At 42.5% G+C, this 26317-nt stretch overlaps 1 protein-coding gene across 1 annotated transcript in view; it reads left to right on the plus strand.

The window, feature by feature from the left end:
• The first annotated feature begins 1391 nt into the window (after positions 1-1391).
• Positions 1392-26317, plus strand: part of Wdr35 (WD repeat domain 35) — a 52217-nt gene continuing 27291 nt past the window's right edge. Inside the window, exons 1-11 of the mRNA XM_059248702.1 lie at positions 1392-1549; positions 2332-2449; positions 6563-6634; positions 7789-7881; positions 10157-10285; positions 11853-11986; positions 14051-14216; positions 14361-14506; positions 15307-15432; positions 18068-18253; positions 23582-23642. Coding sequence (XP_059104685.1) covers positions 1526-1549; positions 2332-2449; positions 6563-6634; positions 7789-7881; positions 10157-10285; positions 11853-11986; positions 14051-14216; positions 14361-14506; positions 15307-15432; positions 18068-18253; positions 23582-23642 — 1255 coding nt within the window. The 5' untranslated portion in view covers positions 1392-1525. The remainder of the gene's footprint in view (positions 1550-2331; positions 2450-6562; positions 6635-7788; positions 7882-10156; positions 10286-11852; positions 11987-14050; positions 14217-14360; positions 14507-15306; positions 15433-18067; positions 18254-23581; positions 23643-26317) is intronic.

A 26317-nucleotide genomic window follows, 5' to 3' on the forward strand; every position in this document is an offset into this window, starting at 1 on the left:
AAGAAGATGGTGAGACCAAATAACTCCACAGGAGTGGCTCTACTTGAACTTCTAGATTTGGGGACTTTGTTAGCATTCAGGTTTCCAAAAAGGACAACAGGGGCATGGGAAAATAGCTCAGTGGATAAAGTGCTGGCTGCAAACATGAGGACCTCTCTTTGGATCCCCAGCACCTCTAAGAGCCTGGTTAGCTCTGGTGCACCTGTAACTCCAGGACTGGGAGTGGGGAGCAAGTGATCCTGGAGTTCATTGAACGGGCAGTCTAGCTCAACTGTAAGTTCCACGTTTATTGAGAGATCCTGCCTTAGAAGAGGTATAGAAGATGGCACATGATGTGGATCTCTGATCACCACATGTATAAAAAATAATTAAGACCAATATTCGAAAATCGCTCCCTGGACAAGAAAAGTCCAACAGCTCAAATATTTTTAAATAAGAGAGTATGCTCCAATGCAATTATAGCTTTAATGACCCAAAGGTCATACTACTCCTTTCATAAGAACTGTTGAGGTCCATAAGGTGTTACAGGTATTCTGTGCTGCCTACTCATATGTCAACTTGACATACAAACTAGAGTTATTGGAAAGGAGAAAACATTAACTGAAAAAAAATGCTTCCATAAGATCCGGCTGTAAGGCATTTTATTAATTAGTGACTGATGGGGGAAGGCCCAGCCAAAGGTAAGTGGGGCCATCCCTGTGCTGGTGATCCTGGGTTCTATAAGAAAGCAGGTTGAGCAAGCCATGGGGAGCAAGCCAGTAAGCAGCACTCCTCCATTGGCTCTGCATCAGCTCCTGTCTTTAGGTTCCTGTCCTGACTTCCTTCAGAGATGGACTACAATGTGGAAGTGTAAACCCAATAAACCCTTTCCTCCCCAGCTTGCTTTTTGGTCATAGGATTCTGCCACAGCAATAGAAACCCTAAGACAGATTCCAAAGCAAAATAAAATAGCACCTACTCCCAAATTGCTTCCAAGAGTTCTCCAGTTTCCTCCCTCAAAGGAGAAGGCAATCATCAAAAAACGCACATCTGCACGGCCATTTATTTGTTCGATGGCCCAGCCTATCAGATGCGACAAGCGACTTTCCCTTGCAAAGATATCGGGCCGGGGTGATGAGGGGGGAGATTAGATAGGAAACAGCAGACTTCTCAAGACCTTTTGGGAAGGCGCTCCATTCTTTAGCTTATACTGATACCTGATGCGCGCCTGTCCCGGTGTAGAGCTCTGGGGGCGCACACACGGGTGGCAGGTCGCTAACCGGGCCACTAGCCAAGAGGGTCCCCGCTAACCTCGCCCCACACCGACTCCACAGCAGCCCCATCGCCCGCGCAGGCGCACGACAACCGGCGCCCGGCCGGAGAGCCACACCGGAAGTTCTCCAAGCGCCCCGGATGCGACTGGGTGGTGGCGGTTGCCAGGCGACGGGAGCTTCTCCGAGCCACCGCGGCTCCCGAATGGAAACGTAGAACCAGTTATTTATTGCGGGCCTCGACCGCTGAGGGTCGTCTTCTCCGAGCTCCCACGATGTTCTTCTATCTGAGCAAGAAAGTGAGTTTGCCCGGGGACCAGCCATCGCGCCGTCTCCATTACCGCAGCCCGCGGGTGCTCGCATCCTCCCGGGACTGCAGACGGCTCCCCCGGCTGCTGCTTCTCCATCTCCCCGTCACCAGTCTCCTCCAGCGGGTTTCTTCTGAGTCCTGCTAGTCCTTGGCCGAGCCAGCACCTGTTTCTCAGGATTCCTTTCCATTCCTGTCCTGCCTAAACTCTTTCGAGTGACAGACCGTGACCGCCAGGCGCGGCTGGGTCTTTCCTCGGCCACTTGTTGATCCCGATGATAGGATGATCACAGACTGTCCCGCCAGTGGAAAGAAATGATAAGTGTTGTATGGGGAGACAGGGAGTAAGAGCAGCGATACGGATTTATGTCTCAGTTCCCGCATTTATATAATATATGAGGTCGTCCACTCCCCTCCCCACCCCGACTCCAGGCTTTGGCAATCATTCTCCTTCCCTTATGTGCACTTCTTTACGGAATACTAGAGCCTGGGACTTTTGGGGAGACCACAATCATTTTCATAGTATCTCTTTTTAGGTTGTTACCCCCCCCCCCCTTTCTCTGAGAAAGGATATTGCTGTATAGCTCAGGCTGGCAATCCAACTTGAGATTCCCCCTGCCTCAGTCTCCCAAGTGTTGGGATTGTCAGCATGGGCTACAACAGATTCGTGTAGGTTCCTTCTTGGAAGATGTTCATCAGTCTACATCTCCTGGTTGGTGACCTTCCCAGCTCCTTCGTGAAAAGCAGCTAGCGTTACTGTGATTCTTGTTACAGATTGCTGTGCCCAATAACGTGAAGCTGAAATGCATATCCTGGAACAAGGACCAAGGGTTCATAGCTTGTGGTGGTGAGGATGGATTGCTGAAAGTTTTGAGATTAGAGACCCAGACAGGTAAGGGATCATCACTCACCACTCCATGTATGAAAAATGTATAAAAAAAAATGGCTAGTGTTATTTCTTCAGTGAGACCTGCTTCTGGTATTTGTCATTATAAAGTTTTAACTGTTTCTGAAAAGAAACTCAAGTGTTTTGTGGTGATTTTTTTCCCAGAGTACCTTTGCAATAAAGATCAGAGAATGTGTAATGTAAATAATGAGATAGTTTTTCCTGAAGTTGTCTTTTTCTAGTTCTCTGGAATCACAGAAGTTTTGCATTTCATTGACTTCTCTAGGGTTACTGTAGATTAAAAAAAAAGCCTTAACAAACTTTGTTATTTATTGTGTATATGTGTGTGTGTGATGTGTGTTTGTAAGCATGTGTCACAGCCTGTGGGTAGAGGTCAGAGGACAACTTTTGGGAGTCGGTTTTCTCCTTCCACTGTGGGATCTGGGGATTGAATTCAGGTTGTCTGGCTTGTGTGGCAAGGGCTTTTACCTGCTGAACCATCTCGATGGCCCTAGCTTGAGGATCTTGTTAGTAGTAAGGTAGTTTGGGGATCAAGACGGAGAGATGCCGGTTGGAATGAATAGGTCACAAGATTACCGATTGACTTTCAACGAGTTGCTGGTTGTTTTGGTTTTTCACTCTTTTGTAGAACGGTGTGTGTGTGTGTGTGTGTGTGTGTGTGTGTGTGTGTGTGTGTATGGGATTAAGCTAAGTTATAGTTTTAGGCTCCTTACAGCATCATCTCCCAAACTTCATGAGCCATAAGAATTACAGAAGAGGTAAAAATGGATAACTGGACTCCACACCACAGAGTAGATCTGGGATGACATAAGCATTTGATCTTTTGCGATGCTAGTGCTGTGTCCCTTGTACTAGTAGCTGGCTTACAGCTCTTATTGTGGGATAAACCACACTTACTGAATATTTGCCATGTTTCGGCGTGGCTATTTGACCATAAGTTGTTTTAAGAGGATGGTATTCAAGACGAGAAAATTTTTATCCCTGATCAGTTAATAATTTGCCCAAGGTCACGTGGCTAGTAAGTGACAGGGATCAGATTTGAAACGAAGTTTGTCTCACTTTTCAGTCCTTGTATTCAGCCTTTTGTATAAAGGACTTGTGGATAGACTTAACCAAAAGGAGAAGGATAGTTTTGGTGTGCTATATTTAGTTACGTGAAATAAAAGGTAGACCCACCCCCACCCCCACCTCCCTGCAGTTTCTTCTTGAGTAGCCCTGGCTTGAACTTGAAATGTAGACCAGGTTGACATTGAACTTGTGATTCTCCTGTTCATGCCCAACTGAAAGGCAGAGGTCTGTTTGGAAGACAGATGCATCAGTACTAGTTAAAGCTTGGTTTCTGGCTTGCGGTGTGACCACTCAGTTCTTTGCTTTTCTTAACTGTGTTAAGAGAGAGTACATTTCCCCCTGTTGTTTCTTAAATGCATATGTATGTAACTATGTATGTATTACTTTGCTTAAAATATATAACACGTTTTAGTTACATCCAAAAAGGCGTTCAGTTTGCTTAACCTTAAAGGGTTATTATTATTATTTTTGAGACAAAGCTTATGTTGCCCAGATTGGCTTTGAATTCTCAGGCTCAAGCCATCTTCTTGCTTCTACCTTCTGATTAGCTGGGCACTATATCTGCTTTGCCAGCTCATTTGTGGAAGGTTAAAAAGAAATAAACTTTTTTTTTGTAAACCTAGTAGATAAGAGGCAGAGGCAGGAGGATTATTAGGTTAAGGCCAACTATAAAAGCAAGACATTGTTTCAATCAATCACCACCACCACCACCACCACCACCACCACCACCACCACCACCACGTTTTATGGCTGTGAACTTTTGATTAGCTGCAATTAGCACGTGGAAACTAGGGTAGTTGATGAACTTAGTGGGAAAGGTGGGAAGTAGATTCTTTGGAAGTTTGGAAATGGAGAAAAGTATTTGTTTTGGAACTTAATAATCATGGTGGATAATGTTAAGAGAAAGATGTAAGAAATATGGCTGGAAGGTTCTAATTATGCCATTATATTACAGTTAATAATAGTAGTAGAGACTCAACAGACCCATCAGTAACATTTACCAGACACTGCATATGTACTGTTTACATATTGCATGTGGTGCTCTGAATTGTTCTGAAGTTGTGACTTTGTAATTACTGTGTCACAGCTCAGCTGAAACAAAATAGCTAAGTTGTCATCTTCCATGGCATTGTGGCTGCTATTTGGTATTCCATTATATTTTGTTTCACTAGTTCTAGTGTTGAACATTTAATGCCTCCACATCCGTATATATATTTTAAAGACAGAGCATATCTATATAACTCTAACTGGCCTAGTACTTGGCATGTAGCTCAGTCTGACCTTGAACATACAATTCTCCTGTCTCAAGTAGCAGTTTCTCTGTTCTCTTCTTTCCCTCTTCAGGGACTTTGATGTTCCAAAGCTAATGAACAGACCCCTGCTTCCCCCAACTGTTACTTTTCTAAGACAGGAGAAATCTTCGGCCTCTTTCCTGGAGTCTGCTCTCTGGGTTCCTCCTCTTTAGTGGTTGGAATTCCTGAGAACTTGCACGTGGGCTCTTCCTTTGCTCTCTAGATTTGTTCTCTCGTTCCCACAGCCTTCAATGTCATGGATGGGGTGATCCTCGTCTATACCTCCAGCTCAGCTGTGAGCTTTTAGACCTGGGCATCTCCACTGGAGAATTCCACAGGCATCTCAGACCTACTGTCTCTAAAACTGAACTGATCCTCTCCCAGATCCTTTCTCCAGTTTTGTCCATTTCAGCCGATATCCTCCACTCACTGGCTCATGCCGCCCCTCCCCCAGCATCCCCTTCATCACCTCTGCCAGCATCCTGTCGCTTTTGTCTCCCGGATGTGTCTCGTCTTTACCTCCTTCCTTTGCATCTCTTCAGTGTCTCTAGCTCCAGCCCTCAATCAGTCCACTGTGAAAATTAGTTGTTCACAGTCTAGTCAGTAATAAACAAAAATGACTGGGACAGATCATGCCATTTCTGTGCTAAAAAATCTAAGGGCTGGTGGCCTGAGATGGAGTTGATCATGGTAGGGACACAGTGTACACATCCAATAACTATTTGTGGACTGAATGAATAAATGCATGAGTGAGCATGCATTCTGGGGAACATAGTAAAAACTAGACTCTAAAATCTTGGCTGTTTAACCCCTTATAAGTTTTTTTTGAACCCAGGGCCTTGCACTTGCTAGGCAAGCACTCTACCACTGAGCTAAATCCCCAACCCAATGAATTTTTTTCAAAGATTTGTTTATCCATGTATTTTATGTTTATGAGTGCTCTGTCTTCAAGCACACCAGAAGGAATCTGATTCCATTACAGATGGTTGTGAGCCACCGTGTGGGTACTGGGAATTGAACTCAGGACCTCTGGAAGAGCAGTCGGGTGCTCTTAACCACTGAGCCATCTCTCCAGGCCAGTTTTTACAGATCTTAATTTATGTCCATAGACATTTCTACTTACAATATCTTAGGATAGAATATTCAGTAACTGTCACTGGCACTGGGGCTTGGGTCTTGCTGTCCCTGATTCCTGGGGGCAGGGGATGAGTAGACATGGAGGCAATGACACAGACTTCCAGGAGGTTGCAAGCAAGCTCATTTACTGAACAAAAGGCTGAGGTATAGACATGGGGCTTTTTGGTGGGCTTTTGCTCCTAGCAGCTGTGGCGTTTCTTGGTTGGCCCTGGGATGCATGTCACCATTTTCTGGTTTGGAGCTTATGGGTCAGGTTTCCTCTGGCCAGAACGCTCACTGCACATGCCACAGCTCATTGCTTAGGGCATGGCCCAGTACTTCAGCCTTACCCGCCTCAAGTAATGATGATTGTATATTTAATGCACTGAGCTAATAGTCTTCTATGCACTTTGTTTATTTTCCTACAATAATGTCTTACAAGGGATCTGTATATTATTGCTCACGTTTGTACCAGGAGAAAGATAGGTCAGCATGAAGAACACTTTACCAAAGCCACATACTATCTCACAGATACTCACCCTTCTCATAACCTAAGGTATGTCAAAATCTTGTAGTTTTTTACTTTTATATATTTAATCATAGGCTTTTTTGTTTGTTTTAGATGACTCAAAATTGAGGGGTTTAGCAGCCCCGAGTAACCTTTCCATGAACCAGAATCTTGAAGGTCATAGTGGTAAGTCATTTAATTTTTAATTTGTCATATTTGAATAGCATTTAGACATTTAGGTCATCATCTACTTAATGTATATGTTAAAATATATATGTTAAATCAAATACTATTATTTAGATAATAATGGTATTGAAAATAATCATTTTTTGAGCCATAATTCATATGTCCCAGAATAATTCAACACTTTTACGGAAATTAAATTTAATCTATGATAAACCTGAAAAGAAAAACCTGCCTGTTAGTTTATATGTTACAAAATTGTGGGTTTTTTTGTCTGTGGGTTTTAAAATATTTATTAAAAACAATACCTGTTCAGGACATGTCTTTGAGAGCTGATGATGTTTGAATGGACTGTATTAGATGATATTTCATCAGTGTTAATTTGTAATATTGGTTGTAAAGGGAACATCATTAGGAAATAGACACTAAAGTATGTAGGGATAGGAAAATGAAACCAGTCATTCATAGAACCTAGAGCAGTGGTCCTCAACCTTCCTAACACTGCAACCCTTTAATACAGTTCCTCATGTTGTGCTGACCGCAACCATAAAATGATTTTTGTTGCTACTTCATAACTGTAATTTTGCTGCTGTATTGTAATGTAAACATCTGATATGCTGGATACCGTGACTCCTGTGAAAGGGTGTTTGACTCGGAAGGGGTCACCACCCACAGGTTGAAAACCACAGACATAGAGGCTGAAGCTATACTCAGGAGTGTGGAGCAGAATGGGAAACTGGGGTGGAAGGAAAAGGGAAAACACAGTATGGGACATACCAACCGAGAGGACCAAGATACCCCAAAGGACATCTCGGCATCCTGAGGACATTTTTATGCTTGGGAGTCAGGCCGTTTGGTAATCATGCCTTTCTCTGTTCCACATCAGCTCTCCTGCAGTGCTGTTAGACGGTTGTGAGAGGGGCCACTGAGACAGGGGTGCCTATGAAAGAGTATTTTGCATTATTGCAGATAGTTATATCAGTAACTGCATCCCATGAATATTTTTATATTCATATTTTACTTTTAATATTAAAGACTGATTATGCACAAACTATATTGATTATTACATCCTCTTGGTGTTCATTTACACGAAGATACAAATTTGAAATGAATTATAGTCATTTTAGAGGTTCTGAATTGTTATTTTAATGTTCCAGGTGCTGTTCAAGTTGTGACATGGAATGAACAGTATCAGAAGTTGACTACCAGTGATCAAAATGGGCTTATCATTGTCTGGATGTTGTATAAAGGTATATTAGGAGAGTTGCTTAAAAAATTATTATACTGTTGTGTGTGTATGTATGCACATTTGTGTGTGTATGCTCATTTGTGTGTGTATGCACACTTGCGTGTGGCTACCCTTGGAGGTCAGAAGAGGGTGTTAAATCCCCTAAAGCTGGAGTTACTGGCTGTTGTGAGCTGCCTGATTTGGGTGCTTGGAACTGAACTCTGGTCCTCTGCAAGAGCAGCAAATGCCCTTACCCACTGAGTCATTTCTCCAGCCTGTGAGAGCTGCTCTAAATTTGTAAAAATTACATTTTATATACCTATCGTTTGTGGATATGTGTGTGTGTGTGCACATGTGTCACACATGTGGCCGTTGGAGGACATTTGTGGGAGTTGGTTCTCTTTACCCTCTGGGACCCCAGGATTGAACTAAGGATGCCAGGCTTGACAGCCATCTTGCTGGGTCAGGAGCGCGGCTTTGATCGTTCACAAACTAAGGTCTGAGCCCAGCGTTTGGATGAGGAAATAGCATCTCTGAAATAGAAAACTTGATCCTGCTCCTTTGATCTGTGACCCTGCGTTAGGAAAATGAATCAGGTGACTGTTGACATTACCACAATGAACGGAGACACTTAGAATAGTTTCCATATGAAGTAACTCCTCCCCCGACATTTCCATTAGGAATTAGTTCCTGTGTGGTCAGCTGGCGTTAGTATTAGATAAAAACACATTTATGAAGAAGTCAAAGGCGAGATTGCCTTTATTGTATTTCCTGTATTGAGGCAGTTAGCTTCCTTTTGTGGATTCAATTGGTCTCATCTCTGATGAATGACTCACAGCTTCTGCCTCTTGTCTCAGAGAGAACGGAGTGGAGGGGCGGGGGGGGGGGGGGGGGAGGTTAGGGGAGGGGAGAGGAAGAAAAGGATTAACTTAGCTGCAGCTCTATTACTGGAAAAACAACTCAATACTTATTCTTTTCGAGGCTGGGAAAGGCTTAGTTAAATATGTACAGTTGTAAAATGATTCAGGATACCCCATTTACAAATTATTATTAAAGACCTATTTTTAATTATGTGTAGGTGTGTGCCCATTGGGTGGGAGTATGTGCATGTGAGAATAGGTGCCTGAGGAAGCCAGGGGTGTCAGGTCCCTCTGGAGTTGGTGAGTAGGTGCTGGGAATTGAACTTGGGTCCTCTAGAGGAGCAGCTGACCTGCTCTTAACTGCTGAGCCATCTCTCAAGCCTCCCATTTATGAATTCCTCGTTACAAAAATATAATTTGCTTGAACTTTGCTTTAAGTTTGTGTGCCTCTGTGTGTGTGTGTAGGCAATGTTACAATGTTTGTGTGGAGATGCAGGACACCTTTTTCAAAGTCACTTCTGTCCTGCCATGTGCGGAACAGTGATGGAGCCCTGGTCCTCAGCCTTGGTGGCAAGCACCCTTACTTCCTGCTGAGCTGTGTCTCTGAAGCTATGGTTAAAAATTTCAAAAGCAGGCTTAGAGTTTTAACTAGTAGTCTACATGCTTTGATGGAATATGCTTCTATTTTTAATCCTAATTAATTTAATGGTTAATCACAGAGAGCTTATGCATACATGTAAAGCTGTTATTGTTACTTTTTTTTCCTCACTATCTGAAATGTACCACTCTGTTGGAAAAGTTGAACTTTTAGAAAAGTCAGCTGTTTTAGCCCTGGAAAAGCAAATGAAATTTCATTTTCTTATTAACTGACAAGAAGAAAGAAATAAAAATAAAAGAGGAATAGTTATTGTATTTTCTATGATAATCTTGAAGTAATTGGGAACAATACCTAATCAAACTTTTGTTTATGGTGGGTTTGAAGGCTTCAAAGTTAAATGCCTTTAGGTTATAGACACCTTTATAATAATTTATCCAACAGTGTATTTTTAGAATGCTAGTGGCTTTTTCTTTTTCTTCTTTCTTTTTTAGACAGGGTCTTGCTACATGTAGCCCAATCTCGCCTCAAACTTTTGATCCTCCTGCCTCAGTCTCCCAAGTTCTGGGATTAATGGTATATATGACAATACCCAGAAAATACTATCAACCCTTAAGTATCAATTGATAAATGTGAAAGTTTTTTTTTCTCCTTTTGGTTTTTCGAGACAGAGTTTCTCTGTGTAGCCCTGGTTGTCCTGGAACTCGCTCTGTAGACCAGGCTGGCCTCAACTCAGAAATCCTCCTGTCTCTGCCTCCCACACGCAGAGAAATGTGCACCACCACACCTGGCCTGCTAAGTGTGGACGTTCTGACTTGTCGTTCTGTAACTTGTGAACACAGGCTCCTGGTATGAGGAGATGATCAACAACCGCAATAAATCAGTGGTCCGCAGCATGAGCTGGAACGCGGATGGTCAGAAGATCTGCATTGTGTATGAAGACGGGGCCGTGATAGTCGGCTCAGTAGACGGTAATCCAGCCACTGGCCAGAGACCAGGGCTTACTGACTGCCTTTAAAGATTTCAGCTGTCGTTCTGATCGAAAAATAGACACCAAAGCAGAAAGCATTGTTGTATAATTTGGTGACATTAGGAACCACCTTTCAGTTCTAACCACTTACCTTTAAGTGTTTCCAAGACAAATCTATTGTTTCAGTTTCCTACAGTGGCATTGAAAAAAGGTGAATTAATTTCTCAGTATCATTTTAAATATGGCCTTTATGTAATTGATCTTCATATTCGTTAGATTGTATAGAAATGTAGATTTTAGTGTCAGAGGTATAAAATTACAAAAATCTGTATTTTCAGTTGAACAGAACATGCCGTTGTCATATCTTCTAGCCTTAAATCCATTTCTTCCAAATTATAGTACAGACATGAGACTGGGTCTTCTGTGAGTCTGCATCTTGGTTTTAATATAAAAAAAATTCTTACAGAAAGTGTTTTAAAATATTTTCATTTATTTATTTGTGTGTGTTTATTACAGTCGTCCAATGTTGCTGAGCCTCAAAAGCAGTTGCTATAGTTTAGGAATTAATGGTACAGCAGTGAAAAGCATCCCTGACCTAGATCAGAAATGATCGTGGGAAAACAGGCAGTCACTCAACAGAGATCAGTGCTACAACAGGGAGCACACAGGAACATGTGGGAAACCACCAGGTGCAGATGAGGAGAGATCAGGGAGGGCTTCCTGGAGGAGGAGATGCATGCTGAAGCATTAGCCACAGGTAGATGAGTAGAATGTCTCAGGGCTAAGGAATAGCTTTGGAGGAGACAAAAAGGATTTCATACAAGACACTGAAAGTAGAAGTCTTGGAGACAAAGGAGTCCCTAAATTCTGTGGAAGTAAAGACTCTCAGAGGGCTTGGTCCAAACAGACAGGAAAAGCATAGAATAAGACTCATTGTCAATTGGCTTCAGCAACAGGCGGTCATGGCCTCTGTACAGGAAGTGTCAATGGAATTGTGGAACAGATTTGGGGACAGAATGACAGGCTGGGATGACTTAAGGGTTGATGGAACAATTAGGAAGTGAAGTACTCTGTAAATAAATAAAAAATGTGGCTGGGAGGGGTTGGTAGGAATGGAGCTCATCCGAGCTTGGTCGTGGGCCCAGGCGGAAGGACTGGCTGTGGAAGAACTCACCTGAGAAGCTCCCTTCCCCGTTGTGTCAGAACAGCAGAAAGGACCAGCTTGAGTTCTCTTGGCTCTGAATGGAGATGCAAGCGGAGGAAGAACTGATTTTGGAGATCTTGTATTTCCCAGAGTAGACGGGTGGTTTCATAATTGTGAGCGAGCGAGACCCTTCCTGCCGGGAGTTCAGAAGAGGCGGCAGAAGTTTCAAAGAGCTGCTGTTCAGAGGGTCTCTGTGGTATTTAGCATATATAAGTGCCAATAAATATTTATTGACCAAATAAATCGAATGGCTGCATGGATGCTGTGAGGAATATGAGAAATCTTTAGGGAAATCAAGATTCCAAAGCAGGGTTGGAGGACCAGGCTCTGAGCTTACAGTAACCATGGCTCTCTTTTGTTGTAGGGAACCGGATTTGGGGAAAAGACCTGAAGGGTATACAGTTATGCCACGTGACCTGGTCTGCAGATAGTAAAATCTTACTTTTTGGAATGGCAAATGGAGAAATACACATTTATGATAACCAAGGAAATTTCATAGTAAGTATATATGTATTCATCATTCTTTTTTCCTTTGTTTTTTCTTTTTTTTTAAAAAAATTTTCCCACTCCTCTATATTCATTATTCTATTAGTATAATTTTATATGATTATTTTATGTCATTTATATATGTATGCTCTAATTATAATTATAATAGTTTATAGAATTTTTCTTCAGTTTTAATTTTCTAATCATTAAATAATTTTAAAAGTTAAAAGACAAATCTTAGCTTTTCTTGGGGGTGTGTGGTGCTTTGAATGGGGATGGCCCCCATAGACTCATCTGTTTGAATGCTCAGTCACCAGGGAGTGGAACTCTTTGGGAAGGATTAGAGGTGTGTCCTTGTTGGAGGAGGTGTGTCATTGGGGATGGGCTTCAAGATTCCCAAAGCCCCTGCCAGGCCTAGTGTGTCTCTCTCTGCCTGCTACCTGAGGATCAGGATGTAAAGCTCTCAGCTACTGCTCCAGTGCCACGCTTCCTGCTTGATGATCACAGACTAACCCTTTAAAACTTTAAGAAGCCTCCAAATAAATGCCTTCTTTTATAACAGTTGCCTTGGTCATGGTGTCTCTTCACAGCAATAGAACAGTGACTAGTGCCGGGGTGGGGCTAGTTGCTCGTGTGTTGAGAGAGGGTCTTATGTGGACCCGGCTGGGATTGCTGCATGGCTGAATTTTGTGTACTCCTTCCTCCACCTCCTGAGTTCTCAGGTTTCTCCACCATGCTCAGTCTTCTGCAGGCACTGGATCCAACGCAAGGCATCTTGAATGGTAGGCAGGCATTCTATGAAGCTACATTCCTAGCCCAAGCGTAGTTCCTTTATGGGAATTAAGGTAGCAGAGTGTAGCTCTTCATCCTGATTTCCTGTAGCTGGATGGGACAGGATGACAGTGCATTGAAGGTAAAGGATAATGAGTAGGAGAGTGTGCTGTGTAAGTTTTCTTCAGTCTTCTGGTGCCTGAGTCAAAGTTTATGTGCAGGATACCCAAGATACTTTTGTATCAACCAGAGCTTGTTTGCAAAAAGGATGGTAACTGATTTACTACATAAGGGAGGCAAATCAATTTCTAGGAAGAAGGTAAAAGTGAGTAGTATGATGTTAGTGTTGATTGTGGACCTGGCATGATCTAGATTCACCTAGGAGACGAAGCTTGGGACATCCTGGAGACAGATTATGGAGACTGAGGTCAGCCTCTGGTGTCTCTGAGGGATTGGTTACGTTCATTTATGTGGGATGGACCATTCCCTGTGCTGGCTCCCATCCCTCTGCTGCCCCACTGGAGACTGTAGATGCTTCGAGTTCCTGCTGCCTTTACTTTCCTGCTGTGACGGACTGTCCGCTTGAATCATGAGCCAAAAGGAGCTCCTTCCCATGAAGCTGCTCTGTCAGGGTATTTTATCACAACTGGAAGGAAATAGACAGTGAGCTTGGGGAGCGTGATCTGGACAAATTCGGGCTTTGAGAGGGTTAGCCATGAGATATTTCTTACATATTGATGGGACATCTTGTTTGTAGGAAGAATTACATCCCATACTCCACTTCCTAGTGGAAGTAAAATTGCTAAGTTTCCTTTTCCTTCTCTCTCTCTTTCTTTCTTTCTTTTACATGAGCTGCTGACTACATAGCCCAGGATAGCTTTGAACTCATGATCTTCTACTGACATCTGAGTCTTATTGAAAACTCTGAGTGCGAGTGTAGGTTTTTTTTTTTTTTAATGTTTTGAGATTAGGTCTTATATTATTGAGACTGACCTTGAACTTGCTGTGTAGCCCAGGCTGGCCTCAAACATGAGATCTCCCTGCTCAGTCTCTGGAGTGCTGGAATAGCAAGCATACATCCCCACACTTATCTCTGTGTGCTTTTGTCCTTGTTTTATACATGGGGGAAAATGGAAAGGCGGGTGAGTGGTTTATCTAGGTTTGGTGACCCAGTAAGTCACGAAGCTTGCGTTTGTAGCCAGATTTCAAGTCTTCCTTTCACTGTCCTTGCTTCAATACCTGTGCAGATTCAGTTGCACATTTTAAAATGCAGTTATTAACCCTAAGCGAACCACTTCTCCCTAGATGAAAATGAAACTGAACTGCTTGGTGAATGTCACCGGAGCAATCAGTATTGCCGGGATTCACTGGTACCATGGCACGGAAGGCTACGTGGAGCCCGATTGCCCATGCCTGGCGATTTGTTTTGACAATGGGAGGTGCCAAATAATGAGACATGAGAATGACCAAAGTAAGTCATCTTTTCTTTTCAGTTGGGGAAGTTTAAAAATATTTTAAAAATTATTCTTAAGACTGTGAAGTTCTCTAGACCAAGCTGTGACCACAGCTGCCACATTTGTCCTTTTAATTCATTTATTGATTTATTTTTGACTAGACCCGATTTTGATCGACACGGGCATGTATGTGGTTGGTATCCAGTGGAACCACATTGGCAGTGTGCTAGCTGTGGCAGGCTCTCAGAAAGTCGTCACTCAGGACAAGGATGTCAACATTGTGCAGTTTTACACGCCATTTGGTGAGGTAAATGTATTTCAGACTTACCGTCCCATTTAAAGCAGGTGCAGCAGTAAGCAGGGTGGGTGGGAGTGGGAGGAGTGGGGGGTGGGAGGGATGTCTGTATGTCTGAATAGCATCTTATAAGTCTCTATTCTATTTACCATCTTATAATCTGTATGTTTAGAAATGTAAACATTTGACGTAGGAAATTGCCGTGAAATAGCTATTTAGAATATTTTCTCTGTGATCCAAATAAATGTCTCTTTCTAATCATTGACTTGGTTAGTATTTTAGCATAATGCACTTACTTTAGGTTCATATTTCTGGGTTTTAATATGATACGTTAAATGTCTTTGGATATTAAACATATATCTACCTGTCCTAAATTTCTCATAGTTTTAATTTAGTGCAAAGTGTTTTTGTTTGTTTGTTTGTTTTTTGTGTTTTGTTTTGTTTTATTTTTGAGACAGAGTTTCCCTGTGTAGCCCTGGCTGTCCTGGAACTCACTATGTAGACCAGACTGGCCTTGAATTCAGAGATCCACCTGCCTCTGCCTCCTGAGTGTGAGGATTAAAGGTGTGCGCCACTACATCTGGCATGATGATTTATTTGTAAAAAAAAAACAAAAAAAAAACCAAAAACCTATCTTAATAATAAGTCACAAGTGACAGAGACTAAAATGTCAGCATTGTTTTCATGAATATATAGTGTCCTTCTCAGCGGTGTTATTGATATATTTAACTTTTAGAATTTTCTGGAGTAGCTTTGGCACTCTCAAGTAGTCATGTGTTCACTATAATACTTTACATTTTATTTTACCCCAGCATCTAGGTACTTTGAAGGTTCCGGGAAAGCAGATGTGCTCACTGTCTTGGGAAGGAGGTGGACTAAAGATTGCTCTAGCCGTGGACTCCTTCATTTATTTTGCAAATATTCGACCTGATTATAAGGTATTAAGAGCAGTTGTAAAACTTTTTTTTTTTTTTAAGTTACAGCTTTTTAAGCAAAAATTAGTAGAAAGGGGGAGTTGTGCATGAAGCTCTTAAAATTAGTAAACAGCAACTTTTTCTTGAATACCACATGTACTTAAAATGCCTTTAAGAGTCAAGATCTCAGCTGGAAACAGGTAGCCACTCACGGTAGTAATCGAAGGGCTTATTCCAGGGTGTGACTGAGATGAAAGGGACAGCAAAGGAGATAAAGCAGGCTTTAATAATGATGGTGTCTCCAGCCATGGGCTCGAGGACCACGGTAGGGGAACCGTGTTCCCTGAACCCATGAGCCAGGCCGTTGCTGCTGGACAGGGATTCGTGAATAAACATTCCTCCTCTTCCTCTTCCCGGTGCCTTCTGATGGTCACCCCAAAGGGACCTTACAGCAAGGGAGTCCACGTGACGGAGTTCACAGAAATCACCCTCCAGGCTTGGAGAAGAGTGGAGAAGGGCAAAGTGGATCAGAAAAGAAAATGAGATCAACAATACACTACCCACAACAAGCTTAGGATAATTTATTTTTTAGGCATAGTGGTTCATGCTTATGATATCATGTCTTGGGAGATGAAGGCAGAGGAACTGGGAGTTTGAGAGTAACCTGGGTTATCTAGTGAGGGTCTGTTAAAAATCCCCAAAGGTTCAGAGGTGGTGAGAATGTGGCTTAGAGGTTGAGCATATGCATAAGACCCTGGGGTTTGATCATAGCACAGCACAGTACACACAACACAGTGCACACAGTTCACACTGCACAGTTCACACAGCACAGCACAGCACACACAACACAGTTCACACAGTTCATACTGCACAGCACACACAGCACAGTGCACATAACACAGTTCACACAGTTCACACAGTTCACACTGTTCACACTGCACAGCACACACAACACAGTTCACACAGTTCACACAGCACAGTTCACACAGCACAGTGCACACAACACAGTTCACACAGTTCACACTGCACAGCGCACACAGCACAGTGCACACACACAGCACAGACAGGACAGCAGAGGGGAGGAGGGTCTGATCTTGTGTATTTAATTTGTAAGGGTCAAACACCTTGGAGAAAAGCTGATTCTAGAAGTAGGGTAGAGAAAAGGTGAGCTATGCACGGAGCATCTCATGGTGCTGGGCACTAAGAAAGTGCTCAGATGTAAGAGGATGAGGACATGGCGGACAGCCCACTCTAGCTTACAGTGGCCAGGCTGGACTGTGGGCCAGTGTGTGTGAGGAACAAAAAGAAGCAATGTAGCAGTCTGTTGTAGCCCAGGTTATAAAAGAAGAGCCTGTGAGTTGATGTGGATATATGTATTATTTGAGTAAAGTAGACAGTAGGAAATAGAATTTTCTTACAGAAGTATTCCAGATTACATACTGCCTCTCATTGAGGTGAAGTCTCCCATCCTTCTAGCTTAGGAAAGGAAGAAGAAGGGAGCTCGTCAGTGACAGAGCCTGGCCGAGTGATGAGGGATAACATCCTCAGTGATGTCATGTGGAGCTCATAAACCCTTCATATGACATGAGAGGAGCATTTTGCCTCAGTGGTGGTCTTTCTACACACCAGTAACTATGTAAGCATGAGAAAAATACCAGACAGATCCAAACTGAGGGGCGTTGATTTCTGCCGAGATCATCAAAAACAGGGGACCGAGAAACCATCATAGCCCAAAGGAGCCCAAGGAGACATGACGGCGGAACATAATGTACCCACCCTGAGATTCTGGGATCTCAAAGGACGTTAGGGAAAAGCTAAGGAAGAGTGTGGAGTCCAGTGAGGCTGGGGTCTTAGCTGTGACAAATGTGTCACAGTTGTGTATAATGCTGACGACAGGGAAAATGCATGAGGGTGTTTGGGAACTTTGTATATAACTTTTTTTTGTAAATCTAAAGTCATTTAAAGTCAAAGTTGATGTTAGTAAGTGGTATGAAAAGCCTGCATGACTGAACTTTTAATAGTAACATAAGACGATGAGTGTAATGTGTTCAAGACTCCATATGAGTGTCCTCGCACGTTAGACAGAGGGAGAGCTGTGATTGTACACGTTCTGTTCTCAGTAGGACTGTGATGTAGACATTCACCGAATAGTTGTAGCTCAAAGTTGTACACGATTATTACTCAGTACATTGGGCTGGGGACTTCTGTATTTTGGATAAATAATGTAGAAGGATTTGACTATAAAAACATTCTGTAAAATATATGGACAGGAAAAGACAAAGGACCTGCTTTCTGAGTTTCGTCTTGGAGACCCAGAATTCAAACTCCTGATAGCAGTTGTTCACTTTCTGGGCTCATCCCCAAAGCAGGGATTAACTATTGAAGATTTTTAGCACTGAAGCTTAACATTTACAAATCAAGGAAAGTTACACAAGCTAAGCTCATTTTTGTAGAACATTCTTTCAAAATGTCTTTTATTGTGACTTTTAGATTTGTTCTGATAGTAAGAAGAGATCTATTTTTCAACCCTGATAATAGCAACTGTCACACTAGTTCTAAAGTAAAAATATAATAATGTGACTTTCTCTCCCAAACTGAATAGTCTATCTTCCTTTTTCTCTCCTCCCCATGTCTGTTCCTTCCCTTTCTCCGGTCCCAGTGGGGCTATTGTTCAAACACCGTGGTTTATGCGTATACCAGACCCGATCGTCCTGAGTACTGTGTTGTCTTTTGGGACACAAAGAACAACGAGAAACACGTTAAATACGTGAAGAGTCTCATTTCCATCACGACTTGTGGCGATTTCTGCATTTTGGCTACGAAAGCGGATGAAAATCACCCTCAGGTAGGGACTCTTGGTTTCTGAGGTACAGATGTGTTAGCAATGGGCAGAGCTGGGCTCTAGTTGCCCGCCTTCTCAAGCATGGGTACTGGTAAGGAGAGAACATTGGCTCTCTTGACCATGTTTGTCTGAACCTGTTTTGGAAAACTGTCTCCATGTTTCTATATTCTTTGGTTCTTTTTCCTACCATTCAGGCATTGACAGTTCATGCTAACAGCATCTATAATGAAGCTTTTGCCTCTGAAATATGTCACAAGTAAAAAATGAATATCTGGATATCTAGCAGAAATACTGATGAAATTACAAGAGTTTGGGTAGTTTTTGACTTTGATAAATCTATTTCTCAGTTGGAGATATAATGCATTAGAAACTAATATCTCATAGCAGAAAATAAAGAATATAAATGAGGTGTTTTTGTAAAGCATGCCAACAATTTGAGAATTTGCAAAAGCATGCATTTGAGAAGGAGACTCTAAGTATCTTTGGCTGGGTTATGATGTAAAAGTACAGAGATTTTGTTAAAGGTGATTATTTGGATAGCCCTGTTTGGCTTTGTTTTCTCTTGAAACACACTAACACAGCAGTGCAAGTATTTTTCAAACAAATCAGAGGCCCATCGGGCCAGTAAAGACAGGTAATGGCAGTGAAGTGTGGAGGTCGGAGAGTAAGTGGACCAGGGAGATCACTTGAATAGACCTGAGAACGGCATTCCTGGAGTATGGCAGAGGCAACTGGTTATAGGATGCTGAAGAAGCCTAGAACTTGGTGTGCCTGGTTGGGCAAAGACAACTGGGGAGTACCAGAGACAATGTAAGAAACAAAACCTCCCCAAATCACAAAAATGTCAGGAACAAGCACGTTTCTAGGTCTCCTCCTCTAGACCAAGCCTACAGAGTCTTGTTGCCATTTACCAAGAGTAAGGCTTGGTCGCCACGTGAGACCACAGTGAGAGTAAGGGCTGGGGAGAAGGGGCAGTGGTTAAGAGCACTGGATGTTGTTCTCGAGGACCTGGATTTGATTCACAGCACCCACATGGTGGCTAACGGTCTGTAACTCCAGTTCTAGGGAATCCAGTGCCCTCTTCTGGCCTCTGTGGGTACTGCACACATGTGGTGCACAGACTTGCATGCAGGCAAAGCATCCACATATGTAAAACAAACAAACAAACAAACAAATATGTACACATGCACACACACACGTAAAACAACAATTGATGAAAATAAAGGCCAGGAATCTGAAAGCAAGCAAAGAGGGTATATGGGAAAGTTTAGAGGGAAGGAAGAAATGATATAGTGATCATCTCAAAAAAAATAATAAATACAAACCTAAAATGTCATAACAGAGTTATGAAAAAAAATTTACGTTTATTTATTTAGTGTGTGTTTGTGCTCTCATGCTACATCACACTTGTGGAAGTCAGAGGACAAGTTTCAGGAGTCTGTTCCTACCTTCCACCATGTAGGTTTAAAGGACTGAACTCAGATCATCAGGCTGGGCAGCAAGCCCTTCCCTTGCTGAGCCATCTTACAAGCTATAAGCCCCAAATAAAATCTTAAACAAACAAACAAACAAGAATTTCTGTGCTGAAGGCCTCAGCGTGGCTGATGGGGGCGGACCCTGCTGCAAATCCGAAGGTGTTAGCATTGACTTCCAAGCACTGCCCTCCCAGTCCCACCATGCTCTCCTGCTTGGTTCCCAGAACACAGGCAGCCAAGCTTCCAGCTTTGAGGTTACAGGTTGGGAGAGTCTTTCCTGGGCAGCCTCGTTAGCTCAGGAGAAAGGACCGCATACAGATTAAGAATCTCTTAAAACGGATCTGCCCAGTCACCTCACAGTAACGTCATGGTCAGTGAGGCTCACTGATGGTGAAGTGGGTACCACACAGACTTTTAGCATCCTACTCCTAAATAGAGCAGATGGGAAGACAGCACAGACATTTAGGGGGATGTCCAAGGTAGCAAAAGATGCTAAATATAAACTCAAGTAGAGAAGAACTTGGGGGAAGCAAAAACTAGGAGGGAGATAGTTCAGGTCTTTTTTCTTTTTTTTTGTGAGACAGGATCTCTCTATGTAGCCCTGGCTGTCTCAGAACTCACTATGCAGACCAGGCTGGCCTTGAGCTCACAGAGATCCTCCTGCTTCTGCTTCCTGATTGCTGGGATTAAAGGCACATGCCACCTTGCCCAGCTGTCATTTAATCTGTCTATCTGTCTGTCTGTCTGTCTGTCTATCTGTCTATCTATCTATCCATATGTGTGTCTGCTTGTCTGTGCAGCACGTGAGTGCAGGTGCCTGCAGAATCCAGAAGAGTTGTCTGAACCCCTGGAGCTGGAGTTATGGATGGGTGCTGGGAACTGAACCCTGGTCCTCTGCAAGAGCAATAAGTGCCCTTAACCATCTAGCCATCGCTCTGGCCCAGGGAGCACAATTCAAAGGCACCGTTGTCTCATAAGAACAGTCATTAGTATCCTTACACAGTTCAGAGACTTCCTCCCATAAAACAAGAAAAGGATATCATAGAGGAGAGATATAGAAATTACAAAGATGATAATCGCATTAAAAAGTTTGCCCAGAAGGTTGGACAGTATAATGAAGGAAATACTAAAGGAGCAAGCAGACAAGGAAATGGAAAATAGTGAGAATGTCATGAAGGTTTAACATTCAAATAATAGTACTAAAAAGAGTGAACGGGAAAAATGGAGGACGGGGCCTGGGGGATGGCCCTGTGGGTAAAGCCTTGCTATGCAAGTGTGAGGGCTGGAGATTGGATCCCTGACACCCACTGGGAGGCATGGTCATGTACCTGCAGTCCCCTCACTGGGGAGGCTGAGACAGGAAGTCCCTGGGGTAAGTTGGCTGCCTCGATTAGCCAAATCAATCAGTCTTGGGTTCAGCAAGAGATCCTGCCCCGGTAAATAAAGTGCAGCATGATGAGGAAGTCAACTTCTGCCCTCCACATGCATATGCACAAACATGTACTCCCATATGTGAGCACACATGCATATACGCACCCCAAATGGAGGAGAATAAAAAAAGCAAAATTCCCTTGAGGTTTTCCCTTAGAAGTAACGTGGTTCAGTGACTGAAAATGTTTCCACATCAAAGCCTGTCATTGTGAGTTTCAGAACACTAGGGATTAAACTGAATCAGCACAACACAACATAACACAACACAACACAACATACCCATAAAACAACGCCCCGCCCCACCCCCAATCCTACCGCTTTCCCAGAGAAAAGCAGATTTCACAAGATGAAGTCAGCCTGGCATTCAGCTAGTTAACAGCAAAGCTTGGGAGAATTGCCCTCAGAATTCTGAGGGAAAGTGATTACCTGTGTAGAATTTCTCAGCATAAGCGAACTACTAATGTGAGAGTGGATGCTGGCGTTTTTTAGATATGCAAGGTCACCAAAATTTTTCCTCCCAAACTTATCTGTCTTAGGGAGTTATTTCAGGATGAAGACATTAAAATGAGGAATAAATCAAGAAAGAGGAGAAAACCCAGAAGCCCCAGCTCCCATGGTGAAGGGTGTCCTAGCTGACCATTGAGTGGCATACCCAGGGACTCCAGGGAGAGGGCAGGCTCTGAGGGAAGTCAGGTGGATCAGCCACTACGGTACCTCGTGCCAGATCCCTTGAGGGAAGATGTACTTAACTGGGTCATAACTGGAGATTCAAGTTATCAATAAACACATAGAAAGCTGAGCATAGAGAGAAAAACCAAATATAACCCCCAAACCTGTTTATCTTAACAAGGGCAGTGAAGTATGCCTAAAAGGGAAGTCAAGAGTGGTGGAGGGATCAGCTGGGAGAGAGAGCCTTTGTGTGATCACTGAGCTTTGCACTTCGGAAACTCCTACCCCAAATAGTCAGTCTTGAATTCGGATCTGAAATCTGAAAAAGTTCTGTTCAAAGCAGAAAGTTGTGGTCATTGACGTGTGGGGCAAGGGAATGGGAAAGTGGACAGAGAGCTAAATGCGTTTGGTTCACACTGGGAAAACAATAAATAATGCCCAGGTGAGATGAAACAAGGCAAGAGGGAGCATTGGGAACATCATACCTACAAGCTGTGCGTTGTGGCTCCGGCCTGTAATTCTAGTGTAGAAGGCTGTGGCAGCTGCAGCTGAAGCTTGCCAGGGGTTCAAGGTCAGCATGAGTTACAATATGAAATCTTGGCTCAGAAAACCCCCACAGGAAGAACCAGTCAACAGCCAACAAACCAGAAGCTGCTGCTCAGAGCTGTGCCACAGTAGGACACATTAGAGCAGTGGTTCGTGACCCCTTCGGGGCCACACATCAGCAGTCCTGCATATCAGATATTTACAGTATGGTCCATCCCAGTAGTGAAACGGCAGCTATGGAGTAGCAATGAAAATCTTTTTATGGTGGGGGTCAGCACAACATGAGGAGCTGTGTTAAAGGGTTGTAGCGTTAGGAAGGTTGGGAGCCACTGCTCTAGAGGGAGTAGGAAGCTGGGAGATGGATTATTAAGGATTATTAAGTTAAGGACTCCTGTGGATTATTGGATTCTTACAAACCGGCACGATTGCTAAACAGGAAAGTTAGAGCACATTTTTGTGTTATGCTGAGGCAACAGACTAGCCTATCTTAAGTAGTAGAAGGGTAAGGTTTTAATCTGTTATCACTTAGTTTATGTTTGTAAAATGAAACGAGTTTTGAGACATTGATAGGAAAATATATAAACAACACAGAACTGATATGAAATTATTGAGCTGGCTAGGAAAACACTTGAGTAGAACAGTATTGTTAGTACATGATCCAGTGGCTAACAGTTAAGATGGAATTACCAACTTAGAGCAGCATGATATAAAATGTACATCGTGTTTCTCCTAATGTCCGTCATGATGATTGTTGGGATAGAAGCCGTTGTTCCTGAATTAATTTTGTTTTTTTGAATTTCTCATACTGTTCATGTATTGCTTCCAAGGAGGAGAATGACATGGAGACGTTTGGTGCAACGGTAACACGTTACTTGAGCTTCTGTGTGGCTGGATAGATGGTGAGGGTGAGGAGGAATTGTGCTGCTGTGATACCAGGAAGTTTAGACGCGTGAATGTTGGGAGCAGCTTGTCCACTTGTGTGTCTTAAGTGTTCTCCTAAAATGTGGTGCTCCGTTACAGTGAGAAGTCAGCCTTTTTAATAGTCAGTGCTGTAGATGGTTTTTTTTTTTGTCTGCTCTTCTTTGTACAGTTTTATCAATTATTTCCCAGTTAGTGATACTTGAACAAGATAAGCATGCTCTATAAAGCGTATGTCCTTTATTGATTACAAGCAAGGATTCTGATATTCTTTTTCTTTATTTGTTCACAGTTTGTGTTAGTTCTTTGCAATTCTATCGGCACACCCTTGGACCCTAAATACATTGACCTTGGTAAGTAAATGTTACTATTTACTTCCTTTCTGATCAGGTTTTGTTTGTAACACTAATTTAAAAAATCCTCCAGGGCTGGAGGTGTGACTCATTGTGTCGGAGTGCTTGCCATTAAAGCAGGAAGGCCTGAGTTCAAATCCCTGACCACCCCCACAAAATCAGGGCATGACCACACATGCTTGTAATCCCAGCACTGGGGGGTTAAGATAGGTGGATCCCAGGAACTCACCAGCCAGACAGCCTAGCTCAAACAGCGTCCAGTTCAGTGAAAGGCCCTGTCTCAAAAGATAAGGTGCATAATAATAGAGAGAAACACCCCACATCCTTCTTTGGCCTCTGTATGAACACACACGAGTGTGCACACCTACACACAAATGTGTTCACGGATCACATACCTTCCTACTCATACTAGTGGTATTGATTAGAATGATCTTCTCTAAAATAATAATGATCATCCCTCTGGTTGCCATGAGCAGTACTAGTAGATATCTGTTCTCACGGCAGATTTATCAGGCTTCCCTTCACTCTGAAAGCGTGATGGTTAATACAATAACTTGTAGGGCTCTTTTGTCTAAAGTCCATAGAAATTCCATAATTGCCGTCATTTGTCTACAAGGGAAATATAATTGTATAGGAATTGGTGTGCAATGCAAGATTAGTATGTAATAAACAGAGTTATAGAAAGAATTTTGCTCTTAAACCACTTTTATTATTAATAAACTGCTTGTAAATACTTCTCTGCCATAAAAACACTTTAGCTGCTTATAAAGTAGGCTTGATTTTTCCAGAGCTTTCTAATGAAACCAGTCTATTGCTATAGAAAGTCTTAAAAATTCCCCATTTCTTTTTTTTGGTAAAATATACTGTCACATATTGGAAATTGTGTGACAAAAATAATTCAGTCCAAAAAATTGAAAATCCATTGAATTATTTTTTGACCCCGAGAACTAGTCAGTTATTTTCAGATTAGATATTGAGTCTTCAAAGGCATGTTAGTGGGCTGGAGAGATAGCTGAGTAGTTAAAAGCACTCATGTCTCTTGCAGAGGGCTCTGGTTAGATTCCCAGCACTCACAGAATGGTTCACAACCATCTGTAACTCCAGTTCTAGGAATCCAGTGCCCTCTTCTGACTTTCCTGGACACCAGGCATGAATGTAGTGTACATATGCATATATATATATATATATATATATATATATATATATATATATATGCAGGTGAAACATTCATACACATAAAATAAGATAAAAATTCTAAAAAAAATCACTGGACAGTAGTGGCACACGCCTTTATTCCCAGCCAGCCTGATCTACAAAGCAAGTTCTGGGACAGCCAGAACTGTTACACAGAGAAACACTGTCTTAAAAAACAAAAATAAAACAAGACGAAACTTGTGTTTATTTCTCCTAAATGTTTGCATTTTGCTGCAGTCTTTGGTAAGACAAGCAAATGTGAAAGACGAGTATTGGCCTCATGCTTAGGTTTTGGTAACTCACTGTGGTATAATGAAACATTTAACATGCTGTCCACATGCATTGTTGCATAGGTATGTTTATGTACATGTATGCATATTTATATGTATACATGTGTTAAGTTCCCTGTTGATAAAAGGCATAGCTTATAATTATTAAAGACTTGTTATGTGAATGTTTGTTATTGAAAGAAGTATTATATTCTTTAGTGTGTGTGTGTGTGTGTGTGTGTGTGTGTGTGTGTGTGTGTGCCATGGCATGCATCTAGAGGCCAGAGGACAACTTTTAGGGGTCATTCTCTCCTCCCACTGTGTGGGTCTTGGGGATCAAACTCAGTTCGTTAGGCTCAATAGCAAGACTCCCTACCCAAAGTACTATGTCTTTGAGGTGTGAAGTCTGCTAATCTTGAGATTGTATTCTTTTTTCAATATTAAAAGTTTTAATGTAGAATCATTTGTTATAGAGTTAAACTCATAGTAATTTTTATGTCAGGTAGACTGTTTTAAAAAGAAAACTAAGTGTAAATCCTTCCTCTTCATAAAATGGTAAGTATTCGAGAACTTTTTGGCTTATAGCCTCACTGGATGAAACTTGAACCAACAGTTTGTTCATTGGCCCCCAGCAAACAGCTGCAAAGACTCACCATTTTGTTTCATATATACCCTACACCATTTCCTTTGAAAGTCTCTACGAAGTTTCCATGAAGGTAGAGAACCGAAACAAACACTAACAGTGTCATGTGACAGATACTCACCTACAGAAACTTGACGTTACGAAGTCTGGTTGGCAGAGTTCTTGTGAGCTCACTCAGTATGAGGAGTGCAGGTGCCCTCGCTGCGTGCTCCCCCGTGAAGCTCTCACAACCGCTTTTGTGTACTTCTTCCAAAGCGCTGCCCACCCTGCCCTGGGCTCGCTTTCCCTGGCTGAAGATCTGTGTCTAGTTAGTTTCCAGAGCCCCAGTCCCTAACAGTGTGCTTGCCCTGACAAATGTTTGTCGAGAGTGTTCATGTCATATAAATTGAAAGGATTATTTAGCAAACCTCCAAAAATATTCTGTTTCAGACACTGTAATAGTCCCTGGGGAAAATGACTATAGAAAATATGACTTCCCTTATGGGCTATGTAAATACAAAAGGTTTGGTTAATTAGTTGAGCAATAATTGACTGCTTCTGTGCTGTGTGCCATACAACAGGTCTTGTGC

This window comes from Peromyscus eremicus, chromosome 22, assembly GCF_949786415.1.
Source record: "Peromyscus eremicus chromosome 22, PerEre_H2_v1, whole genome shotgun sequence".
Classification (NCBI taxonomy): Eukaryota; Metazoa; Chordata; class Mammalia; order Rodentia; family Cricetidae; genus Peromyscus; species Peromyscus eremicus.